Source organism: Triturus cristatus, chromosome 3_1 (assembly GCF_964204655.1).
Source record: "Triturus cristatus chromosome 3_1, aTriCri1.1, whole genome shotgun sequence".
Taxonomy (NCBI): Eukaryota; Metazoa; Chordata; class Amphibia; order Caudata; family Salamandridae; genus Triturus; species Triturus cristatus.
In genome coordinates, this window is record NC_140583.1 from 259531204 (window position 1) to 259553096 (window position 21893).

The 21893-nt window shown below is 44.4% G+C and overlaps 1 protein-coding gene across 7 annotated transcripts in view; it reads right to left on the reverse strand.

The window, feature by feature from the left end:
* The window catches only part of SIN3A (SIN3 transcription regulator family member A), an 822316-nt gene that overhangs the window by 580655 nt on the left and 219768 nt on the right, over positions 1 to 21893 (reverse strand). For all 7 annotated transcript variants that reach the window (XM_085643842.1, XM_085643840.1, XM_085643838.1 and 4 more), the window contains one exon: positions 15668 to 15774. In XM_085643842.1, coding sequence (XP_085499968.1) covers positions 15668 to 15774 — 107 coding nt within the window. The remainder of the gene's footprint in view (positions 1 to 15667; positions 15775 to 21893) is intronic.

Sequence of the window (21893 nt, forward strand, 5' to 3'; positions counted from 1 at the left end):
AACCGGAGCGCGAATTATTACATCCGAGCCCGATGGCGGAAAAAAAAACAATCTGAGGATGGAGCCGAATCCCACGCGCAATACGAGCCAAGGGAGGAGTCACCGACCTCGTGACTTCCAAAGACTTTGCAAGAGGAAAAACAAACTGCAAACATCCGGGCCCAACACCAGATGGCGATCTATGCAAAAGTGTGTAATCTGCAGCTCATATGCCTCGAACATTGTTTTCCCTTCCAGATGTGGCTCATTTCCTTCCAGTAATACAGGACTACCCTTCTGCTATCCAGAGTATGAAGCACATTTTTGTAAACAATCTTGTTTTTTTAGATTGCTTAGTTAGCATGAAAATGGGACATGACCTTTGGCAGACGTTGTGGGTTTTGGTTTGTTCTCACTAACTTTTCTCAAAGAGGTGATGGCAATCAAAAGAGCTGACTTGAGTTTTGAGCAGTTTCTTATGCATAAGCTCCAAAGACCAACACATCAACTTTAGGTCGAAGTTTAAGTTCCACAGTGCAGTGGTTACTGCCCTTGGTGAAGCTACCCTTTTTGCCACCTATAGAAATATCTTGATCACCGGTGTGTGAAACAAACCTCTTCCTGATGCCCCACTGTATGAACCAATAGACCATCTGCATTCTCTTAGGACTTCAATGGCTCTCTGTGGAAGCCCCACATGTCCAATCACTAGATCCCCACGAACCATGCTGCTAGGCTGAGGGTTGATGGTTCAAGGTGATATACCTGTACCCTTTGCATTGTTAACAAGTCCTGATGACCTGGTAGTGCCATCTCCAAGAGATCGGAGAACAATGTATAGCCCATTTCTGAGCGATCAGGATTAGTGTCATGGTTACTTATCTGCACCTGAGCAAAACCAGTGATATGAGTGACCTGGGGAAACAAATAATGTAGGAAGCTGGCTCTACATATACTATACCAAAGTGAGATATAGTGTGCACAGAGTCCAGTGAAACACCCAAAGGTAGGCAGAGGAAAAAGTAGATAATACCTTACTCTCTATTTGTGGTAGTGTGGGCGAGCAGAAAAGCTTTATCAGAGGGTAGTGTTAAGCATTTATTGTACACACTCAGGCAAGAAATGATTTCACACACTCAAAGACTGAACTCAGACCCATTTGCTTGTTTAAAAATAATATTTACAGTTATATTTTATTTTCTAGAACCAAGCCAGGCCTAGTACAGGTTACTATAAGGACACTGTGAAAGAATAATGCAGGTAAATACAGCTTGAATGCAGTTGCATGCATTTGGATTGGTTACAGGTAAGTCATTTGTTTAAATTACTTTTCAGTTACTTTTCAGATAACTTTTGTAGTTACTTTTTCTACTCGGTGTGATATGCCTAGATACATCACTGGGACATTTCCTAGAGAAAAGCTAAGTAAATTGCGATTCTCCTATTACCATGACTAGAGAATCTGGATTTCATTAAAGACACGGAGGCTAACATTATGCATATTTCTTTTAATGCAGTCCCCAAGCCGTATATGTCCCCCCCTTGCAAAGTTGGCGGAGGCAGGAGATGCGAAGATTATATCCTATGCGGACGACACGCAGTTGTTGTTCACTTGTGGGAAGGGTGAAGACTTTCAAGGTCAGAAGATTAGAGCCTGCCTGACCGAAGTGTTCCTCTGGTTTCAATCCCACCAACTCAGATGTAATCCAGAGAAATCTGAGATCATTTTCTTTGGTTCCCCTCCATCGGACATCTGGAAACAGTGGTGGCCTGACGAAATGTCACCACCCCAGACGGACGTTAACCTGGTTAAAAATCTGGGGGTGAAAATGGACGATATGTTATCAATGAAAACACAAGTCCAAACTGTGACTGGTACTGGTTTTGGCTTACTAAAAATGATTAAGAAATTTCTTTATCTCCTGCCAATGACGCATAGAAAGATGGTTGTGCAGGCCCTTATCACCTCTAGATTGGATTATGTTAATGTCCTATATTTTGGCATACCGGAGGGCTTATTGAGCAGACTTCAGGTCGTGCAGAACTCTGCGGCCAGAGCAGTTCTGAAGCTGTGAGTCAGAGAACGGATTTCGTCCCACTTGAAGAAATTACACTGGCTCCCGGTTCGCTGTAGGATTCTTTTCAAAGCACTATCCATTGCTTTTAAAGCTTTGCACGGGTTAGGGGCTCATTACTTTCGTAAAAGAGTTCTTTACTACACCCCGTGCAGATCGCTTAGATCAGCCCATCAACATTTGATCTCAGCGCCAAGGTTTTGCAGAACACGCTGTGGAGGACGGTCTTTCCAGGTACAAGTGGCTCGTGCCTGGAATACTCTGCCTCTCCCCCTTAGACTGACTACCTCCCTTTTGGAGTTTAGAAAACAATTAAAAATTTGGATGTTCCAACAGCTAATCTAATCCGATTCCCCGCTATTTCAATAGTTTTGGGTGCATAGCCTTACCTCTGTCTTTTACTGTCATAGCGCCGGGACACTCTGTTGAGTAGCTGTGCGCTCTATAAATCCCTGATTAACATAACATAACAACATACGTCATAAAGCAAAGGTTCCAGAGTAGAACGTTAACATCAATAAAAGGCATGAGCCCATAACAATCTGCCTCTTTTTAAATGAATTGTAGAGCAGGATAAGTTCCAAAAAATGTCCAAATAACTTTGTTAAACCACCAGTAAAAATAGTAGAGCAAGAACGATGAACATGCGAATGTCAAAATCCTGAAGTTAAGAGAGATTATCTGAAAGAAAGAGAGAGATGCAAGTAACTCTGGAATAAATAAATGGTAAAGAGAGGAAGCAAACAATGTGATTAAACAGAGGTATATCAAAGGACAAGCATTAATAAAATTCATAAGAAATTTCAATTACAAATATATCAGAAATGTTTAGACTAAAATATATATACTTTAGGTTATAAGTATCTAAGGGAAAGTGGAGGGAGGGATAATGTTAGCCTCCGTGTCTTTAATGAAATACAGATTCTCTAGTCATGGAAATAGGAGAATCACAATTTCATTACAAGTCCGGAGGCTACCATTATGCATGTTGGTAGCTTTGTAAGACTACATCAGACATATGAGAAATTGGTTTGCAATAATGGTGAGCGAACATTCTAGCATTAGACCAGTCGGCAGCCTTAAGAATATCATCCAACTTACCTCGGGACCAGAAGGACTTACTGGCCATGGCGCCTCTGATAGAATGAGGCTTGAACATTTTTAAATCGATACCTGTTAAGTTCATAACAATTTTAACCCACCTAGCAATAGAAGCAGAAGAAATAGCTTTGTGAGGCTTGACGAAAGAAATAAGTAACTGATTTACACCTAAAGGACGGAGAGAATTCATTCTGCAGTCGTACCTTTTCATACAATCCACAACACAAAGTTTCTTGCACAAATCAAAGCGTGGATAAAAAAATAGAATCAGACATCGTCTTGGTTCTTCTAAACAGGTCAAAATGGGCTCAAAACATGTTGTAGGATCTATTAGAGATTACGAGAGCTTTAACATCAGAGACCCTACAACAAGTTACTAGGCAAAGCAGAGTGGCAAGTTTAATGGAAAGATTCTGGTTATTCAAAAGAATATAATCAGGCTAGCTAGAGAAAATATCGAGAATCAACTTCACATCCCATAGAGATTGATATCAAGGTCTAGGAGGTCTCCTAAGTCTAATACTTTTGAGGACTCTACAAATAATGGCGTTCTCACCTACAGTTTTACCATTGACGAGAGCATGTCCGGCGGAGATGGCCGATCTATAACAATTGATAGATCTATAACTAAGACCTCTTTCGAATTGTTCCACAAGGAAGTTAACTATGTCAACGATAGGTGCTTCCACGGAATCCAGATTCCTTTCCAAGCACCAACGAACCCATCATTTCCAAATGTTGTTATACCGGTAGTGTGTAACGGGGGCCCAAGATTCTCCAAGGAGAGTTGAAGCTGTTGACGAAAGTCTTGCGAGATCGTTGGATCTCCTGACGCTCCAGGCAAGAAGGTTCAAATTCCCGGATTGAACCAGGGGGTGATTTCGACCGTCTACGTCTGTAAGGAGATCCCTGAGGGAAGGAATTAGGAAGGGAAAGTAGTATGCAAGTTCCAGGGTGGTGGGAAACCAGGCCTGGGTGGGCCAGAAGGACAATCGAGCAGCGTTCGTGTCTGATTTTCTAGAGTACTCTCTCTGTATCATTGCAAAAGGAGGGAAAGCGTACCCGTTGGTCTCTTTCCAACACTGAAGAAAGGCATTCACTGCTAGAGCACCCGGGTCTGGCATCCAGCTGTAGTGATTCTTGAGTTGGAAAGTTAACCTGCTTGCAAAGAGATCTATTCCCAGAGGACCCCAAATATTGTTGAGAGAGTTGAAGACAGAGGGGTTGAGCTTCCAATCGCTGTGGTCCAAGAGGAACCTCGAGTTCCAATCCGCCAAAATGTTTGTTTTCCCTGGAAGGTATTCGGCTCTTAGAGAGATTTTGTATTCTAGACAAAACAACCAAAGTTTCTTGGCTAGGTTCAAAAGATCTACTGACTTTGTTCCACCTAGACGATTTATGTATGCAACTGCGGACATATTGTCCATCTTTAGAATGACAGATCTGCCTTGAAGAGATTGTTTGAAACTCATCAAAGCATAGAGTCCGGCGGTCAGTTCCAGGAAATTTATATGGTGGGAAGATTCTTCCGGAGACCAAACTCCGCTCCCCAGCCATGGAGGCTCACATCGGATTCTAAGACAAATTCTGGTGTTGAACCAAAAATTGCTTTTCCGTTCCAAGCATCCCGGTTCTCTAACCACCAATTCAGTTCTAGTCTCGCTTCTTGGTCCAGGGAGATGAGATCCCCGTACCAGAGGCCTGAACGAAGGGCCCTCGCCTTTATTTTCTGAAGAGCACGATAATTTAGTGGGCCCGGAAAGATAGCTTGGATGGAAGAAGAAAGGAGACCGAGTAACCTGGTTAGTTCCCTTAAGGATAAGTTCTGTTGATTCAGAACAGGTCTGATCTCTTTTTGAATTTTTTTTCTGAGGGAGTAGAAGAAGACATTTCGTGGTAGCTACGGTAAAACCAAGGAATTCCAAAGATCTGGAGGGGGATAGTATTGACATTTCTGTGTTTATAATGAACCCCAGGTTTTCTAGTAGGTCTATTACAGTCTTCAGGTCCTGAATGATTTGAGAGTGGTCTTGGGAAAGGATAAGGATATATTCGAGGTAAATGATCATACGAATACCCTTTTCCCTTAGGGAAGAGGCGACTGATCTCATCACTTTGGTGAAACACCATGGTGCTGATGAGAGTCCGAAAGGGAGAGCTTGGAATTGAAAGAGATGGTTTTGCCACAGGAATTGAAGAAAGAGTTGATGAGACTTGGCCATAGGGATGGTAAAATAAGCGTCTTTTAGATCTAATTTGACTAGCCAATCTCCTTCTAATAGTAAGTCCATGAAAAGGTGAATGCCCTCCATTTTGAAATGTCTGTAAACTAGGTATTTGTTGAGTTCCCTTAAGTTTATGACGAGTCTCCAACCCTTGTCTTTTTTCTTGACGAGGAAGAGTGTGCTTATACATCTTAACATCTCTAAGGGAACTTCTCTGATAGCACCTTTCTAAAGCAAGGAAGAAATCTCCTCCTCTATTATCTTTTCCTGATCTAAGGTAAGAGGGATGTCTCTCGAGAAAGAAGTTTGGGAAGGGATTTCTGTAAAGTCTATCATAAACCCGCTCACAGTATTTAGAACCCATGGGTCGTGAGTTATTAATTTTCAATTGTGAAAAAAGAATTTGAGTCTCCCTCCCACTTTTGGGGAAAAAGGAGGGGAAGGGGAAAGGAAAGCAGGAATTGTACTCACTTTGATGGTTGTTGTCGTTGGATGTACCGCGTAATTTGAAGCTTCTGGAGCGAAATCCTCTTCCTCTTTGTGGGAAGAACTGAGGGGTAATTGAGGGTTGGTAACCTCTTCCTCCGTATCCTCTGAATCTAGGGTAGGTTCTGCGGTTGAAATGGCCAGAAGGGAGCCCCCTTCTTCCGGCCCTTCCAAAAAGGTTATTGGTGTTGAAGACCCTTTTCATGTTTTGGTGAGCCTTGGCTAAAGCAGTGAAAGTAGACACTTATTTGCCTAGTGTCTTGATAAGATGTTCCCCAAAAAGAAGACCTTTAGGGTTGAGGGAGGGTTCTTTGTCAGCTAGATCACTTAGTTTAGGAGAAATCTTATTAAGGACTACTCTTCTCCTTCCAGAGTTAAGGCTGGCATTGGCGTTACCCAATAAAATCAAGGCTCTCTGGCTTAGGCCTCTAATTATCTCGGTGTTAAAGGGGGGTCCCATTGATGTTGCGGTCTTCTGCTGTATCAATGATCCTTGCTAGGGGGAAAGGATATCGAGGACCCGGTCTTGACAACCCTTAAGAGATCTCTCCATCCCTTTTCTTGGGTCTCTTCCAAGTTTAAAGAGATATTTGATAAGTTCAGGGTCCAGGTTTGGGGTTTGGCAGGTTTTGTCATTTATAGAAGGTCTTGAGCATTCAGCTCTCAATAGATTCCGAGTATTTCTCTCTAGAGGGAATCTTATCAATTTTTTTTATGAATTTGCTAACGTGTTCGTGGGGAAACCATTCAGAACTCCTAGGATGTTTTATATTAAGGGGAGAGAACATCTCTTCGCCTAGAGGTTCTACAATATTTTCCTTGGAAGAGGAAGGGGTTTCTTCATCAAAGGGTTGAGAGTAAAACTCTTGGTCATCTTCATCGAGGTCCAGGATATATTCGTCTGGAGGGTCAGAGGTATCATCGTCGGTATCCTGGAATTCCTCGTCTCCCAATTGGAGATCATTTTTGTGCGCACTTCGATAATTTGTGCCGCAAGGGAGACCCGGATAGTCTGTGCCGCTGAGGACACCTTTAACATTTGTGCCGCCAAGGACACCCGTTGAATTTGAGGTGTGGTGACCTCCCATAAAAGTTGAGGTGCTGGGCCCTCTCATAGTGCTCTTGGGGGTTGCATGATCGGTATTCTTGTTTTTCTTAAGTCTTTTCCCCTTTATTTCAGTGAGATCTTCAGTAGGTAGGATATCTTGGATCTCAATAGTATCAAACTCATGAGAGGGGAGAGATCTTTTAGAAATCATAGCTTTAGAAAGGGTTTCGAACATACAAGATCTCATTTCTTTGTGGATCCTGCTTTTGAATGTCTCGTTATCCATGTTAGGGATGGTAGCGTTACCCTCATCAGAATCAACGTAGATGACCAGGAGTGTTTTATCATATTATATATATATTTGCTGCGACGAACCCTGGGACTCGGGGTGAAGCCTGAGAGAAGTTTTGTTATATATATATATATATTTAATTATTTTAAATAGGGTTAAGAAAAAAGTTCTCTCTATATGGTAAAATCTTAAATATATATAATTATTTTATATATTTAATTTAAAGCCAAACTTTCTAGTCATGAAAAATGAATTGGTACTAAAGATTACAATATTTAAGTTGGTAAACGTTAGCCATAAGGGTTTGATAGGAAAATAATTATTTTTTTTAGTAAGGAAGCCGAATGCTTATAAGGTTCTGAAAAGAAAGCGTTATTAAATGAGTCGCCCGATCTGCGAGCGAGCAACTGTCAAAGAGCTCACTCGCACGATCGGATCAAACGCTTTGAGGGGTGGAGGAAGAATGCACCTTAGCACCCCGGGTACGTGACGCGTGTGTTGCTAACGTGCATTCCTTTAAAGAGGCGTTCTCCGTAAAGAGGAGGAATCGGAAGGCCGCAAGAGGGTATACGGGCTTCCAATAAACATTTGGTCATGATTGAAGACGAAGGTTTCAAAAAAACGTGCAAAAGCGAATTAAGGTGAATGAGGTAAGGAGAGTCAAGGGGGAGAGCCGCCGTTGGGAGGCAGGGCTCTCCCCCGAGAAAGCAAGTGATAGATTTGCGCAAAGTAAGGCGAGAGGGGAGAAAATTAGGTCATAAGCCGATCTCCGTAAATTGGAGGTCGGTTGACCGAAAAGAGGTTTGGGAGGAGGGGGCTTAGGACCCAAGAAGTTAAAGAGTAGAAATAGGAATAGGAGCAGTACACGAGGCTAGATAAAGGAGACAATATAATACAGTATCATTTTAGAACAAATTAGAGAAAGATAAATGATATTATACAGTATTAAATGAGAGAAGTAATGTAAAGAACTTATCTGCTAGGAGCCACATTTAAAAAAAGCAGATTGTTATGGGCTCATGCCTTTTATTGATGCTAACGTTCTAGTCTGGAACCTTTGCTTTATGATGTATGCGGCTTGGGGACTGCATTAAAAGAAATATGCATAATGGTAGCCTCCGGTCTTGTAATGAAATCGCTTTTTGTATATTTGCGGTTTCTTAGATATTCATACAAACCAATACACAACACAATTTTCACAAGAAACCAGTCAATGCAATCCTATGGGAGGAAATGAAGTTATCGGTTTCAAGGTAAGTACTTAGGTTTGTAGTGAGGACGGGTTTCTATGTGCACACATTGCTAGGTTAGCATAAGCACTTTAGATGTAAAACGCCATCTTGCCACTTTTGCACACGACACTGCAGGTAGCTGTTATTACAAGAAAAACTGCTTGCTTGCTTGCTTTTTCTTCACATGAGAACGGTCTGTTCACAGCCTTAGACGTGCACCGCGACCTTAGTCTGAACACTGTGTGGAGAAGCCGTCCAGGTCAAATAATCTACGCTTTTGAATTCAGGTTGATCGGCCCACGCTCTAGCCATAACACGCACACAGCTGAAAATATCTGAAACTCAGGTGCCTTTAATATTGCATTTGCATGCATGATTCAGACACTTGGAAAAAAACCTTTCCAGACACAGAGAGCAGAGCTGATCGTGTGATGTGATTCACCTAAGCTGATATTTACGGTATGGGGTTCCCCATTCAAGCCTAGAGACCTTCTATTAGTTTCATAAAACTAGTTTACTAGCAAAGGGAGGGTGGTTATTTTCCACTATCATTTGTAATATGATTTCTCCATTCATTTTCTATGGTATTGTGACAATGCTGATGGTTTTGTTTTTAATCATTTGTCTGCTTATATTAGCCAAAGTACTGCACCTTAGAGCACGTAGTTAAAAATAAACATTTTAAACTTTACTGTGTCTCTGATTACTCTTGTTGTGGACTGATATGAGAATAATAACGAAAAGGTGTTTCTGATTCCCACCATTCCTGAGAGTACTTTAAGTCGCTTGTTCTGGGTTGTCTAATCATTGGTAGCTTCGAGATGATACGGAGAACAAATGAGACACTGATGCTAGTCGGATAGGGGTTCTAGGTACGGAGGTGAGTTTTTTGGTACACCACAATTCATTGAGGTCCTGGTTTCTTGCGCATTGTTCTGTGTATGAGCAGAATCCCTGCAACAGGTTTGGGAGTTGGCTTTCTGGGGTTAGAACAAGAGTTCCCCCAGGGTCAAGAATGCACTTTCAAAGCACCCTCAGCTGCACTAGTGCAGGTGGGTGCAGAGTGCTGAGGCCCAATGGTATCCAATGGGGGATAGGGGACCTCCGGTTGGTGGCTGCTCACAAGCAAGCCACAAGGTTGTGGGAGCAAAGCTCCTGGTGTTAGGCTCAGGGCAAAGGGGGATCCATTTAGCACACAAGGTGCACCCTCAGCAGAACTGGGGCTGCCGGGTGCGGGGTACCGATTTGTCGTCAGGTGCCCTGTTGATTTCAATGGGGATTCTTCAGTTGCAACAAACACTGCAGGCTCGGAGATAAAGATCTACTGGAAGAAACCACCAGTTGGAGAGGTAAGTTGGGATGTCTGGGGATGCCGGAACTCTGTCGGTTGGGCCACCGAAGGTCAGAGAACGACAGGTGCAGGGGATCCTCCAGAAAGGGGCTGCAGGCGTCTGTTGGAAACCTAAGGCAGGTCTGATTTCATCAGATCCCAGGTCATGATCGCCAGGCAGACCTCCTCATGGTGTTGGTCCACTCGAACTTGGGCAATGGGTGTCGGGTGCAGATGGTGCAGACTTGTGGATTCGGCTGGAGCCAGAGTCTGAGGGTAAGCTAATACGATGCTCACGGGAGATAAAGTCTGGTTTGGGAAGGCAGCCAAGTCCTCCGGGTTCTTGGGGGATATAGGACACACCAGGATTTCACTGTAGTCGGCCGGGGCGGTAGGGATGGGGCCAAGTCGGTTGGTGCCCTCTTCTTAAGCACGGCTCTTTTCGGCCCTTCCTCCGGTTTCTTCTGGTCTGAGGAGGCAAGGTTCTGATTTGCCCCGTAATACTAAACTTAGGGGCATTACAGGTAGGTACAGGTCGGGACCAATGGGTCCCTTCCTTGGTGTGGGTATACCCCAAATTATGCCACCCTCCAGTGGGAGGAGGCATAAGCCTCACTCTGGTTGGCTTCCCCAAACCCCCCCCATTTGCAAGATGGCAAGGACAGAGTTGTGCTTCATCTCGCCTCCCCCATTGGCAAAGATGGGCACACCTCCCTTCCTCACTTGGGTCTTCCCACCGATTTTCCCACATAAAGTGGGGGTCAGAACCGGTGTGGGCCAGTTGGTTAGAGCAGCAAACGGCAGGAGTAGCTCACAAAGGCAGCAAGCCTTTGAAGCTTCCCCTTCGTGGACCATGCCCAACCTGGGGGAGGAAGCTTGGCATCTTGTCTCCGGAAGTGCTTTGTTTCAGAACCCCGAGAGCATCAGGCTCTTGACCCAGGGGTCCAGAAACATTTCTGGTGGTGGCAGCTGGCGAGCCGCCACTCAGCCAGGACACTAGACTTAGGTCGTTTTTCAGGAGGCATCTATAAGATGCCCTCCGAGTGCATTTTTCATTAAATCCCACACTGGCATTAGTGTGGGTCAACTGAGGAGAGAGGAGGAGGAGAGAGGAGGAGAGAGGTAGGGAGGAGGGAGGTAGGGAGGAGGGAGGTAGGGAGGTAGGGAGGTAGGGAGGTAGGGAGGTAGGGAGGAGGGAGGTAGGGAGGTAGGTAGGGAGGGAGGGAGGGAGGAGGGAGGTAGGTAGGTAGAGGTCCTCTAAGTGTGGCACAATAAGTGCTGCAGCCCTTAGAGGCCTTCCCTGGTCACAGTGCCTTTGGTACCTTTTGGACCTTTTATAAGAGTCTTCCAAGTGTCCAGAGAGTTGCCAATTGGATTTTGCAACTGTACAGTTTAGGGAAAGAACATAGACCCTGGTACCTGGTTGGCAGAAACCCAAGGAATACTCAGACAAAAGTACATCAACATTGGGGCAAAACTGGGGCGCAACCATGCAAAAAGGGGCACTTTCCTACACATAGTGCAACTTTTCATGACCTGTCTATCAAAAGGGCTTTTCCCGGTGACCAATTGTGCGGGTACCTTGATGTGAAGTTTTGAAATTTTACATATTGCTGTGTTGCAAAAATATCCATCTGTGGCATGCTGCATTTTTTAACAATTCTGTTTTAGCTCCCACTCATGTGAGATGCTTGCTTGTCTGCTTAGCCTGTCCACCTCTGTGTTCGAAATCCCTGGCAGGTGACCCCCTTCTAATGTTATTCTTCTCTGTATAGACTATTTCCATACATCCTGAAAAAGCTGGAACAGTGTGTGCGTTACCTTGTTCCTCCCCTATTTGTTGGTTGAGACAAAGTATAGTGACTGGCTTGTCTGTCTGCATATGAACCATTCCTCGCTGATTTGTTTCTGGAAGGCTTCTGGAGCCAAATAAAACTGTCTTCAGTTCCAACATGTTAATGTGTTTTACTACTGTTTCTGGAATCTGTAGGCCCTTGATAGTAAATAGTCCCATGCGCAACCCCTTTCCATGTGTTCAATGTCTCTGTTGTGACGGTTCCTGAGGGAGTTGGTTGTAAAAAGAACTGTCCACTGTAACGTTTTTTGTTCACACTATCTTTTTGTATATTCTCTGGGAAAACCACTAGATCTTCCCAATTCACGGGCATATGTGACCAACAGTGCAGCCAATCCTGGAGAGATTTCATGTGTAATCTGCTATGGGTTATCCTCTTGAATCCGGTGTTCATCAGTACAAGCAGGTAGGCACCCTTGAGGTCTCTGGTTGCCATGTAGACTCCTTTGAACATGCAGAATTACCTCCTCCATAATGGCCATTTTGAACATATGCTTCTTTATAAATCTGTTCAAAGCATGTATGTCTAGTACGGGTCAGAGTGTATTCTATGCTATTAGTACGAGAAAATAAACTGAACAGATCCATGATGCATTTCTTCCACAGCAACCCTCTTAACTGTATGCTTGTTTCAAAGGCCCTTGTCCTCTTGCGACAGAAGCAGCATCCCATCCTTGCAAGTTCTTGCTTGATGCTTCGAAGTTTTCGTGACGGTTCTATACAATAACTAAGTTGAAATATGTTTAGAATCCCATTGTTGGAGGAGACTGTCCTCCATTCCTGAAGGAACTCTCCGATTCTGCTCCCTTTGGTGTTGTGTGGAGGGGTGGCTGAGCAATGTACTTGCTTGTGTGTCCTGACCCTCTTTCAGTGGGATCTCTCCCTCTGGCTCTTGAAAGGGTTGCTTTGGTGTAACGCAGTATTGCAACTGTAATGGAGCATTTTGGGAGAGGTTTGTATTGTAATGGTGCATTTTAGGAGCTGGTTTGTATTGTGAAGCTGCGCTTTTGGGGGTTGACAAGCTGTGAGTCATCTCTTGCAGGCAAATTTCTTCTTGCTTGAAGTTGACCCTTTTCAAAACCAGTCTCTGAAATGTAAAGCACCTGCTGCCTTTTGCTGTTTCACTGTATTTTTCATCCTCTATAGCCCGGCGTCCGCTGCCAGGCCGAAAAGTTTGTTTGTGAAAGGCTGGTTCACTGTCGCTACTAGTACCTCCTGCTTGAATTGAGGCACTCTCAGTCATGCAGGCCATCTTATGGTGAGGTCGGTGCGCAATTGTTTGCTGGCTGTTCTACTACGACCAGTGCAGATTTTTCACCAAGTGCAGCGATTGACTTGAGGTCCTGGACCTTTGCCCTCTTCCTGTACTGCTCTATTCCACTTCCTCTGACAGTTGGTGCCCATACCTACTGAGCCGTGTACAAAAGTTGGTAATGCAGCACTTTTGGGCAGCTGACCTCTCCATTTCAGCACACCATCTCCATCCTCTTTGCTCCCCTTGTCTGGTGGAGGCCCCATGGTGGTGGATGTGTTGCCTCAAATGTGTGCCGTGGTCACTAAGATCGAATCTGCTTTTACGTTACCCACAGATTTACACAGGGTACTGGAAGAATATGCATCATTATTCTCTGCCCTTGGTGTTATGGTCTTGATTGAGGCTGGCTCCCTAAAGATATCTTGCTCCCGGTCAGGATGCGGTGGACCACTGGGAAGAACTCGTTTTTATTTTGGGATAAAATTAGGGTTTCTATGAGGAAATAGGATTCCCCCGTTCTTCCTCCAACTGCACCCTACAGGTGTCTGTTGCGCTTTTAACCAGGGTGTTGTACACTGCGATGTAGTGGAGGCAGAGAGGGTATTGGCGGTGCTGGAGGAGTGTGTGCCCACACCTTTTTCAGGGGAGTTTGTAAGCCCTGGCCACCATTCCTCTGCTGACTTCAGGGCATGAAAAGCATCCTTCTCAAATTGACATCCTTCACCGTAGAGGTGTTCTTCTTCTCCTCTTCTTGGGTCTCAGGTGTCAGAAGCTTCAATTTAATGTATTCCATCTCCTGATCCCACTTACGTGGGGTTCAAAATCCCTTTAGGGAGTCAAACTACTTGCTCCTCAGAAGGGCCTTCATCTCTGCCTCAAGCCCACGTTTTTTCCTCTCAAAGTGTTGAACTGAGACCTTCCTTTTCAGTACAGAGGCCCAACTGTCTCTGGAATCTTCAACCTGTTCTCCCCTTTTGGAATCAAGGCCAGCTCAGACAGTTTAACGCCAACAGTGTCTTTTGACCTCAAGCCATGGGGTCTTTATGCATGAGGTTGCACTCAATCAACAGTTTCAGTGTTGGGGTATCCCTTGAAGACGGATCCAAATGCTTTGGCTAGGCCCCACTGCTCCCTTGTGGTGTTACCCAACACTTCTTTGCCTCGCCCCCTAGACACCTTCTCCCTCTCTGTTTCAGCGACCCCCTCAATGTCAGAACCCTCTTATTGTGCCCCTCTGTTCCCTCATGGTTCTCCTCATCACTTGAATGACCAAGGTGTGTCAGCAATGTTTTCTGCTGTGATTGTGTCATGTTACAGTGAGCCTACCTCGCTTTCTCCTTAGTCTGCAGGGTCTTAGGCAGGAACTGTGCACATACGTCACACCCTTTCGAGTAGTCGTTCATCCTTGTGGCGGCAAATCAGGCACAATCTAAGGGTATGGCTCCATCCCAGATGTTCATGGTCAGAGTCTACTGGTTCATGTCATTCCATGTCAAACCTTCAGTTCCGTTCAGTTATTTTCGGTTCAGTCGGTGATCCATCGACAATCTCAATTTTTCCTCTGATGATTTCCACTCTCCTGGCTTTGCCTCCAGACCAAACAGCAGAAAAACATAATATGAAGATGCTGACAGAGTGGCTTCAGGGACATGTATCTGATGTCTCAAGAGGATGGAGAGGACACCAAATAGTTGGCTCCACACAAGAAGGAAGATGAAATACGCGCTAATACAGACCGTTCTGGGCCCAACCACTAGATGATGGAATGACACAAGGCATCTGAACCCAGCAAATATTCATGCTGCAAAAATTAGGCCATACTGGCAAAACAAGTGTTGGCTAAATTACAATATTTCAATACGTTTACAGAAGCTATGCCGCAAAACGATTTTTTTTCGTCAAAGGGTCTTATCAATGTGTGTGTCAGGAACTCCTGTATTGCATATTGAAAAATTGGTGATTAAGTTAGGTACAGCAGGCCCCCTTATCTTGTGCATGCATACAACACATCCCATATTATTTGCACACAATGCAGGAATAAAGGGCCGCAGCAGTCAGAGGAGGGCACACTGCAATAGAGGCCCAGTTATATAGGCAACAGATGCAAAACTGGGTTAGTGGCGGCCTTTAAACAATAAAGGAAACTGTTTCAAATTAGCATAAATGTGGTTACCTTGCATTCGCTGACGTATAAAATCTACATTTTAAGCAGATACTCTCCAAGAGTCCTTCCCATGATGTTTCGCATATTTTTTAAAGCCTTGAAAGCCTACTCCAGATGCAATTAATTTAGTAGGGAATATGAAACAGTTAAGATAAAAACACTGCTTTGTAAAAACATTTGTTTCCAAGTGTCCACCTGACAATGCTGAACAAAGAATTACTGTCCCACCCACACAATTTTTTCAAAGGCTAAATATTTCATGTAACAAGAAACTATGACTGATTTTGGATTAATAACAGTTTTCAAAAACTAAATCGCAATCAAAACACACCACAGGTTGCAATTCATTCGCTTCACAGGTGACAGGAGTGATAGCAATTTCTTAGCATTTATATAATTAAGTTGTTCTTTCCCAACTTCTAGTTTTTCCAAGTAACCCATCCTACTCGCAGTTAAGTAGCACAAGCGTCACAATAAGATTTCCTAGACAGTCTTGTTTACTCCATCCTAGGCTGTTCCATGTCCCCAATGTTCCAGGAAAATCAAGTGCATTTCCAAGAGAGTCCAAAAGGGCTCCCTTGTGCAAAAGCAATAATTCCCTATGGTGGAAGCGGGTGGAACTCACCTCTGAGATTTAAATTCCTTCATGATGTCGAGGAAGTCATTGTAGACCTGTGGTTGGCTTCCAAACTGCAGCTTGACCTGGTCTAGATAAGACAAAGCATCCTCCACCTTAAGTGGGGGAAAAACAGCTTGAATGTTGACAGTCTCACAGGGGGTGAGTATAATGAAAGATTATTGGTTTATGCTCAGATGCACAGTGAAGGATGGTATCAATAAATGCAACACAATATCTAAAATAGAATAAAACTATGGTGCGCTAATCTAATCAGCATAAACTTTATAAATGGCAAGATAGAACTAAAGGAGATGCAGATACATCTTGCTTCATAATTCATATACAGCTGTAAATGTCATTTTAAACCAATATTCCTACATGCACATTAAATGATTTATTTCGAGATTTTAAATCCGTAATAAAAACATAAATTTGCTAAGTTATAAAATTGGTCTTTTTTTCCCTGCACTGGTAACTAAATGAAAACCAACACCTTGGTCTTTCGTTACGGGACTTCAGGCAATGCTTTATTCGCTAAACAATTGCAGGCACCTCCGAACCACTGTCAGACTTTAAATAAGGCAGTACACAGCAGGCAAGACAGTCCTGTGGATTACTAACACCCATCATCTCCTAAGAATATATAAACAAAATAAGCCAGTCAGAGGCAACATTCTTTCACACTTCAGCAAGCAGCAGTTTGTCTACAACTGTACAACCTATTTCAAATTTAGCCATCTTGAAAGAGTAAACATTAAATTGCACTCAAAAAATGTAACATTCTTATTTGGCATTCGACCGTTACATGGTTCTGTGGAAAAAGACAAGGGAAAAAAAGGTTATACTTATTTTAAATAACTGTTAAATGCATGATATTTCAAATTTAAAATAGAGTTTCAGTGTAGAATGAGAAGACTTTGGTAACAGAGAGATGAACAAAGACAAATGCTCACCCTTGATGCGCCATAGGTGGGCTATTCTGTGTATTTAACTTTCCATTTCCCTTGCACATAAGAATTTGTGCTTTTCATTTTCAAAGTTACATTCGTAGGTCTTACAATTTCATCTTAGTCCATGCACAGCAGTGCAAAGAATAGGGGTATGTAAGGCACAGTGTACGCGTAGCGTGCGCATACGGTAGAAACTGAAAAATTCCGCGAACTGCGTAACTTGGTCGCGCACCGCGCGCGTACGGTACGCGCACGGTGAAAAACCTTAAAAAAAAAAAAAAAAAAAAAAAAAACCCCATAACTTAGCATTTAAAAAACCGTACAAATTCACTGAAAAAACCATAGGTTTCACACACGTTATAGTTAAGAATTAGCATTTAAAAAACCTTGCAAATTCACTTAAAAACCATAGGTTTCACACATGTTATAGTTAGGTGGATATTTCACTCGTGAAAAACCATTGAAATCCCCCCGTTATAGTTAGTGCAGGCAACTATAACTCACGCGACCGCAATCCTCTGCTGATGACGTCAGATATTACATCACTGATGACATATGTGTCTTTCTGAAAAATAAATATTTGTAATATATGTATAGCTAAAGATTAATGGAAGAAGACATGGGTAAATAAGTGTCTAAATACAGTGATGTAATATCTGACGACATCAGCAGAGGATTGCGGTCGCGTGAGTTATAGTTGCCTGCACTAACTATAACGGGGGAATTTCAATGGTTTTTCACGAGTGAAATGTCCAGCTAACTAGAACATGTGTGAAACCTATGGTTTTTTAAGTGAATATATATATATATATATATATATATATATATATATATATATATATATATATATTTTATTTTTTTCTCCTAATACCAATGCAGCTCTCATATAGGAGGCTAAACAATATAATAAAACACAAACTGCTTTTAATATATGTATAAAAACACATGAGGGCAAGAAGCACTTGAACTCTGTTTTTAATGAGTAAATCTCATGAGTAGACTGCAAAAGAAAAGCAGGCATTGTTAGCCTACAGGCTGCATTGTAAACCAAAATAGAAAATTAAAGCAATCTTCCATAAAAACTGGCACTGTGCCTTTAAGGCAGCCATGACCCCTAGCTTCTCATCATGCCTCAGGGGTGACAGTTAGGTCAGTTGTTCTTTGCGTATCCCTTAAGATCAGGGCACCAAGATAATATTTAACAATTAAATAATCTCATTTGCCTGGGGAGGTGGGTGGGTTGCTTATGACTTTGATGAGGATACCCCTGGAAGAGAACTAGGATTACAGGTAAGTAACTTCTCCTCTTCCAGGGGATCCTCATCAATAGTCATAAGCACTGAATAGAATAGCAAGCCCATCATCCACCTGCAGGCAAATGAGAAACGAAGTCCGCTGTTGAACAGATTCCTCAAGGAGGCTTGACCTACTTGAGTGTCCACTCTAGTATCGGAGTCAAGACAGTAATGCCTTGTAAATGTATGCACTGATCTCCAAGTGGCTGCTTTACAGATCTCAGAGAGCGGCACATTATTGAGAAAAGCAGTCGCAGCTGCTTTCCCTCTCGTGGAATGAGCTTTGGGAGCGGACAAAAGAGGCTTCTGTGCCAACTGGTAAGCCAATTTGATGCATGAGACTATCCATCTGGAGATGGACCGCTTTGATGCTGGGAAACCTATTCTGATCGAATCATAATTAATAAATAGGTGACCAGACTTCCTCAATGGATTCGACCGGTCAAGATAAAACTTCAAAACCCTTTTAAGGTCTAACGAATGTAGAGCTCTCTCAGCAGGAGTGGAGGGATTGGGAAAAAAGGTTGGAAGAGAAATTGTTTGATTTACATGAAAATCAGACACCACCTTTGGAAAGAAGGATGTGTTCTGAGGACTACCCTATTGAGATGGAAGACCAAATAGGGCTCTTTAGAACAGAGGGCCTGCATCTCACGAACCCTACGAGCTGAGGTGATAGCTACCAAGAAAGCTACCTTCCACATAAGGTGTTGTAAGGTTGCTTTGTGGATAGGCTCAAAGGGTGGACCCATCAATTTTGACAGTACCAAATTCAGCTCCCAAGGAGGTGAAGGAGGTCGGACCGGAGGGTAGACATTCTTGAGACTCTGCAGGAAATCCTTCACCACCTGTAACTGAAAGAACGAGGGTTGAGAAGGAGAACGTCTGCATGCCGTAATGGCAGCCAGGTGTACCTTAATGGATGAGAATTTCAAACCTGCTCTGGCTAGGTGAAGCAAATAGGGCACAACTACCTCCTCCTGCCCCTTGGTGGTATTACAATTATTTTGCATACACCAAATGTAAAAACGTTTCCATGTGCAGGCATAAGAGTGTCTTGTAGAAGGTCTCCTTGCCTCTTTCAATATGGTCATACAGTCCTGTGGGAGATCTAAATGCCCATACTGGAGGACCTGAGGAGCCATGCTGCCAAGCTCAGTGACGGAAGGTTGGGGTGACAGCAGGTCCGGTCTGCACGGCAGCCTCTTGTGTGGGCAGACTGACAGATGTAGAAGGTCCGGGTACCACCACTGTCTCAGCCAGTCCGGAGCAATCAGTATCATTGTGGTGTCCGAGTGAGATAGCTTAGTCACCACCTTCAAGATGAGAGGCAGGGGTGGAAATGCGTACACAAATGCCCCTGACCAGCTGATCAAAAGGGCATTCCCCTTCTATCCTGGTCGGTAGTACCTTGAGGCGAAGTCTCAGCAGTTTGTGTTTTCGTCGTCCGTGAACGGGTCTATGCGTGGACGGCCCCAAGCTTGGAAGATGTTGTCTACCACCTCGTCGTTGAGGTCCCAGTCCTGCTGTTCCTCGAAGTGACGGCAGAGGGCATCCGCTTGAGAATTCTGCTCTCCCGGCAGGTGAACTGCTGTGATGGATAGATTCCTCGCCAAAGGGTCTGTGCCTCCAAAGAGAGTTCTCGAGCGAGTTCCTGTTTGTTTGTTCAGGTAGTACATGGTGGTGGTACTGTCCGTCTGTAGTAGGATGGAACTCGCCTGAATCGAAGGGAGGAAAGCCTTGAGAGCCAGATTAACAGTCCTTAGCTCCAGCATGTTTATGTGGTACAACTGTTCCTTTGAGAACCATAGGCCTTGCGTCTGGAGAGACCCCATTTGGGCTCCCCATTCTTGCAGGGATGAGTCTGTGATCAGAGTTTGAGAGGGTGGAGTTTGATGGAACGGTACTCCTACCCTCAGGTTGCCCTTCTTCATCCACCACGGAATGGATGCTCTGGCTGCGTGTGATAGACAGATTTTTTCTTCCCAGCGAGACCATTGATCCCATTTGTCCTCTAGATCCTGCTGTAGAGGACGCATTTTCAATCTGGCATTAGGCACCAGAAAAATGCAGGATGCCATCAATCCTAGCAGGGACGCGATCTGACGCACCGAAGACAGGTTGCTCCTTAAAATCGGTCTGCCTTTCTGAATGATGGATAATGGTCTCTCCTCCGAAGGAAACACTTTTCCTCGCTCGGAGTCTATCAGCGCCTCCAGGTAGTGGATTGTTTGAGTGACTGGTTACGTCGACTTCTCGAAGTTCACGTTTAGGCCCAGTTTTCAACAAAGCCCTAGACACTGCTGGAAACGGTTCATCACACACTGGTGAGAGGGGCCTTTCAGCGACCAATCGTCCAGATAAGGGTAGACGAAGATGCCTCTGCGTCGCAGACCGGCTGCCACTACTGCCATGCACTTTGTGAACACCCAGGGAGCTGACTTCAGCCCGAAGGGCAGCACTTTGAATTGATAGTGGGATGTTCCGACTATGAATCGTAGATATTGCCGGTGATGCCGATTTATCGGTATATGAAAATAGGCATCTTGCAGATCCAGTGAACACATCCAATCCCCTTTGCGGAGGTGAGGATATATTTTGGTGGAGAGCCAACTTTGAACCCTCTGTTGGAAGGAGCGGCGATCAGTATTGCGGTAATTGCGACAAAACTTTTTTTCGTCTCCAGCCTCACCGCCTTCAGGGTATCTAGCTTGGTCTTCATCCGTGCCATCTCTTCATCGGTGTTTGAGCCAAACAACAATGAATCCGACAATGGCAGGTTGAACACCCGGGACTGCGCCACTGGCTTCAATGCTGTCAGGTGAAGCCATGAAGATCTTCTGACACACATTACGTGGGCGTAGGAGTATGCTGAAAGTGTAGCTCCATCGCCGCAGCACTAATTACTTGATTTGCCACCAAGCTGCCCTCCTGTAAAACTTCCTCAAAGTCCTTATGGTCTTCCTTGAGTAGCCTTTCTGTAAAACGCTGTAGAGAGTCCCATAAAGTTCTATCGTAACACCCCAATAGAGCTGACGCACTGGAAAATTTCAAGCATGGATGCAGAAGTGCCACATACATTTCTCCCCCATGAGTCTTGCTCTCCTTGTCTGGTGGTACTGTAGACGAGGAGGCCACTGAGTGGGTCTTTCTGGCAGCAGCCACAATTACAGAGTCCGGTTTTGGATCTGACTTCAAGCAGGAGGAAGATACTTCTTTAAAATTCTCGCCGGTGCAGTCTTGAGTGTGTCCGGCGTAAGAAAGCTGTCCATAACAGGTTTAAGAAGTCCCGGTACCAATGGAAGTAACGGGCGAGAGGATGTCTTCTGGTTCTAAGTTTCGAAAATAACCGGAGAAGTACTCTGCTGAACAGGCATAGGAATGTTCAGTATGGTAGCCACCCTGGAAAGCACGTCCTGGAATGTGCTTACATCGTCCACCGGAGTGATCCTCAACGGTGGACTGTCAGTAAGGGTGGGCGAGTAGTCTCTCTTTGAGGAGTATGTAGGAGGTGGAAGGCGTTGGGAGATCTGCGTCTTCTCCTTCTGCTGTGTGATCTCGATCTCCTCCTGGATGGTGGTGCAGAAAAGAGAGTACGAGCTCTTCCTCTTAGTGGAGAAAGATCCACATCTTGTGCTAGGCGAGCCAGAGGGGACTTGTGAGCAGGACTGGGATCCCGTCTAACCCCAGCCGCCTGTGTATGATCAGCCCAGAGGTGCAATGGTCGTATCTATTTGGGAGAGAGGTGAAAGGATGGAGACTTCCCGCTCTAACAGGAGAACCACGTGGAGATTTCCGCCCTTCCTGATGAGCCTTTTCTCCTGAACGTTGATGCCCAGAGGGAGAGTCCTGGCTACTTGAGGACGAAATAACCACCTCTGGAGAACCGGACCTAGCGATGGAATGGTGGGAGCCTGCTCTCGACGTTGATGAAGGAGACGGAGAGAAACTTAGAGGGACTGACACCGACGGAGACCTCTGCTTCGA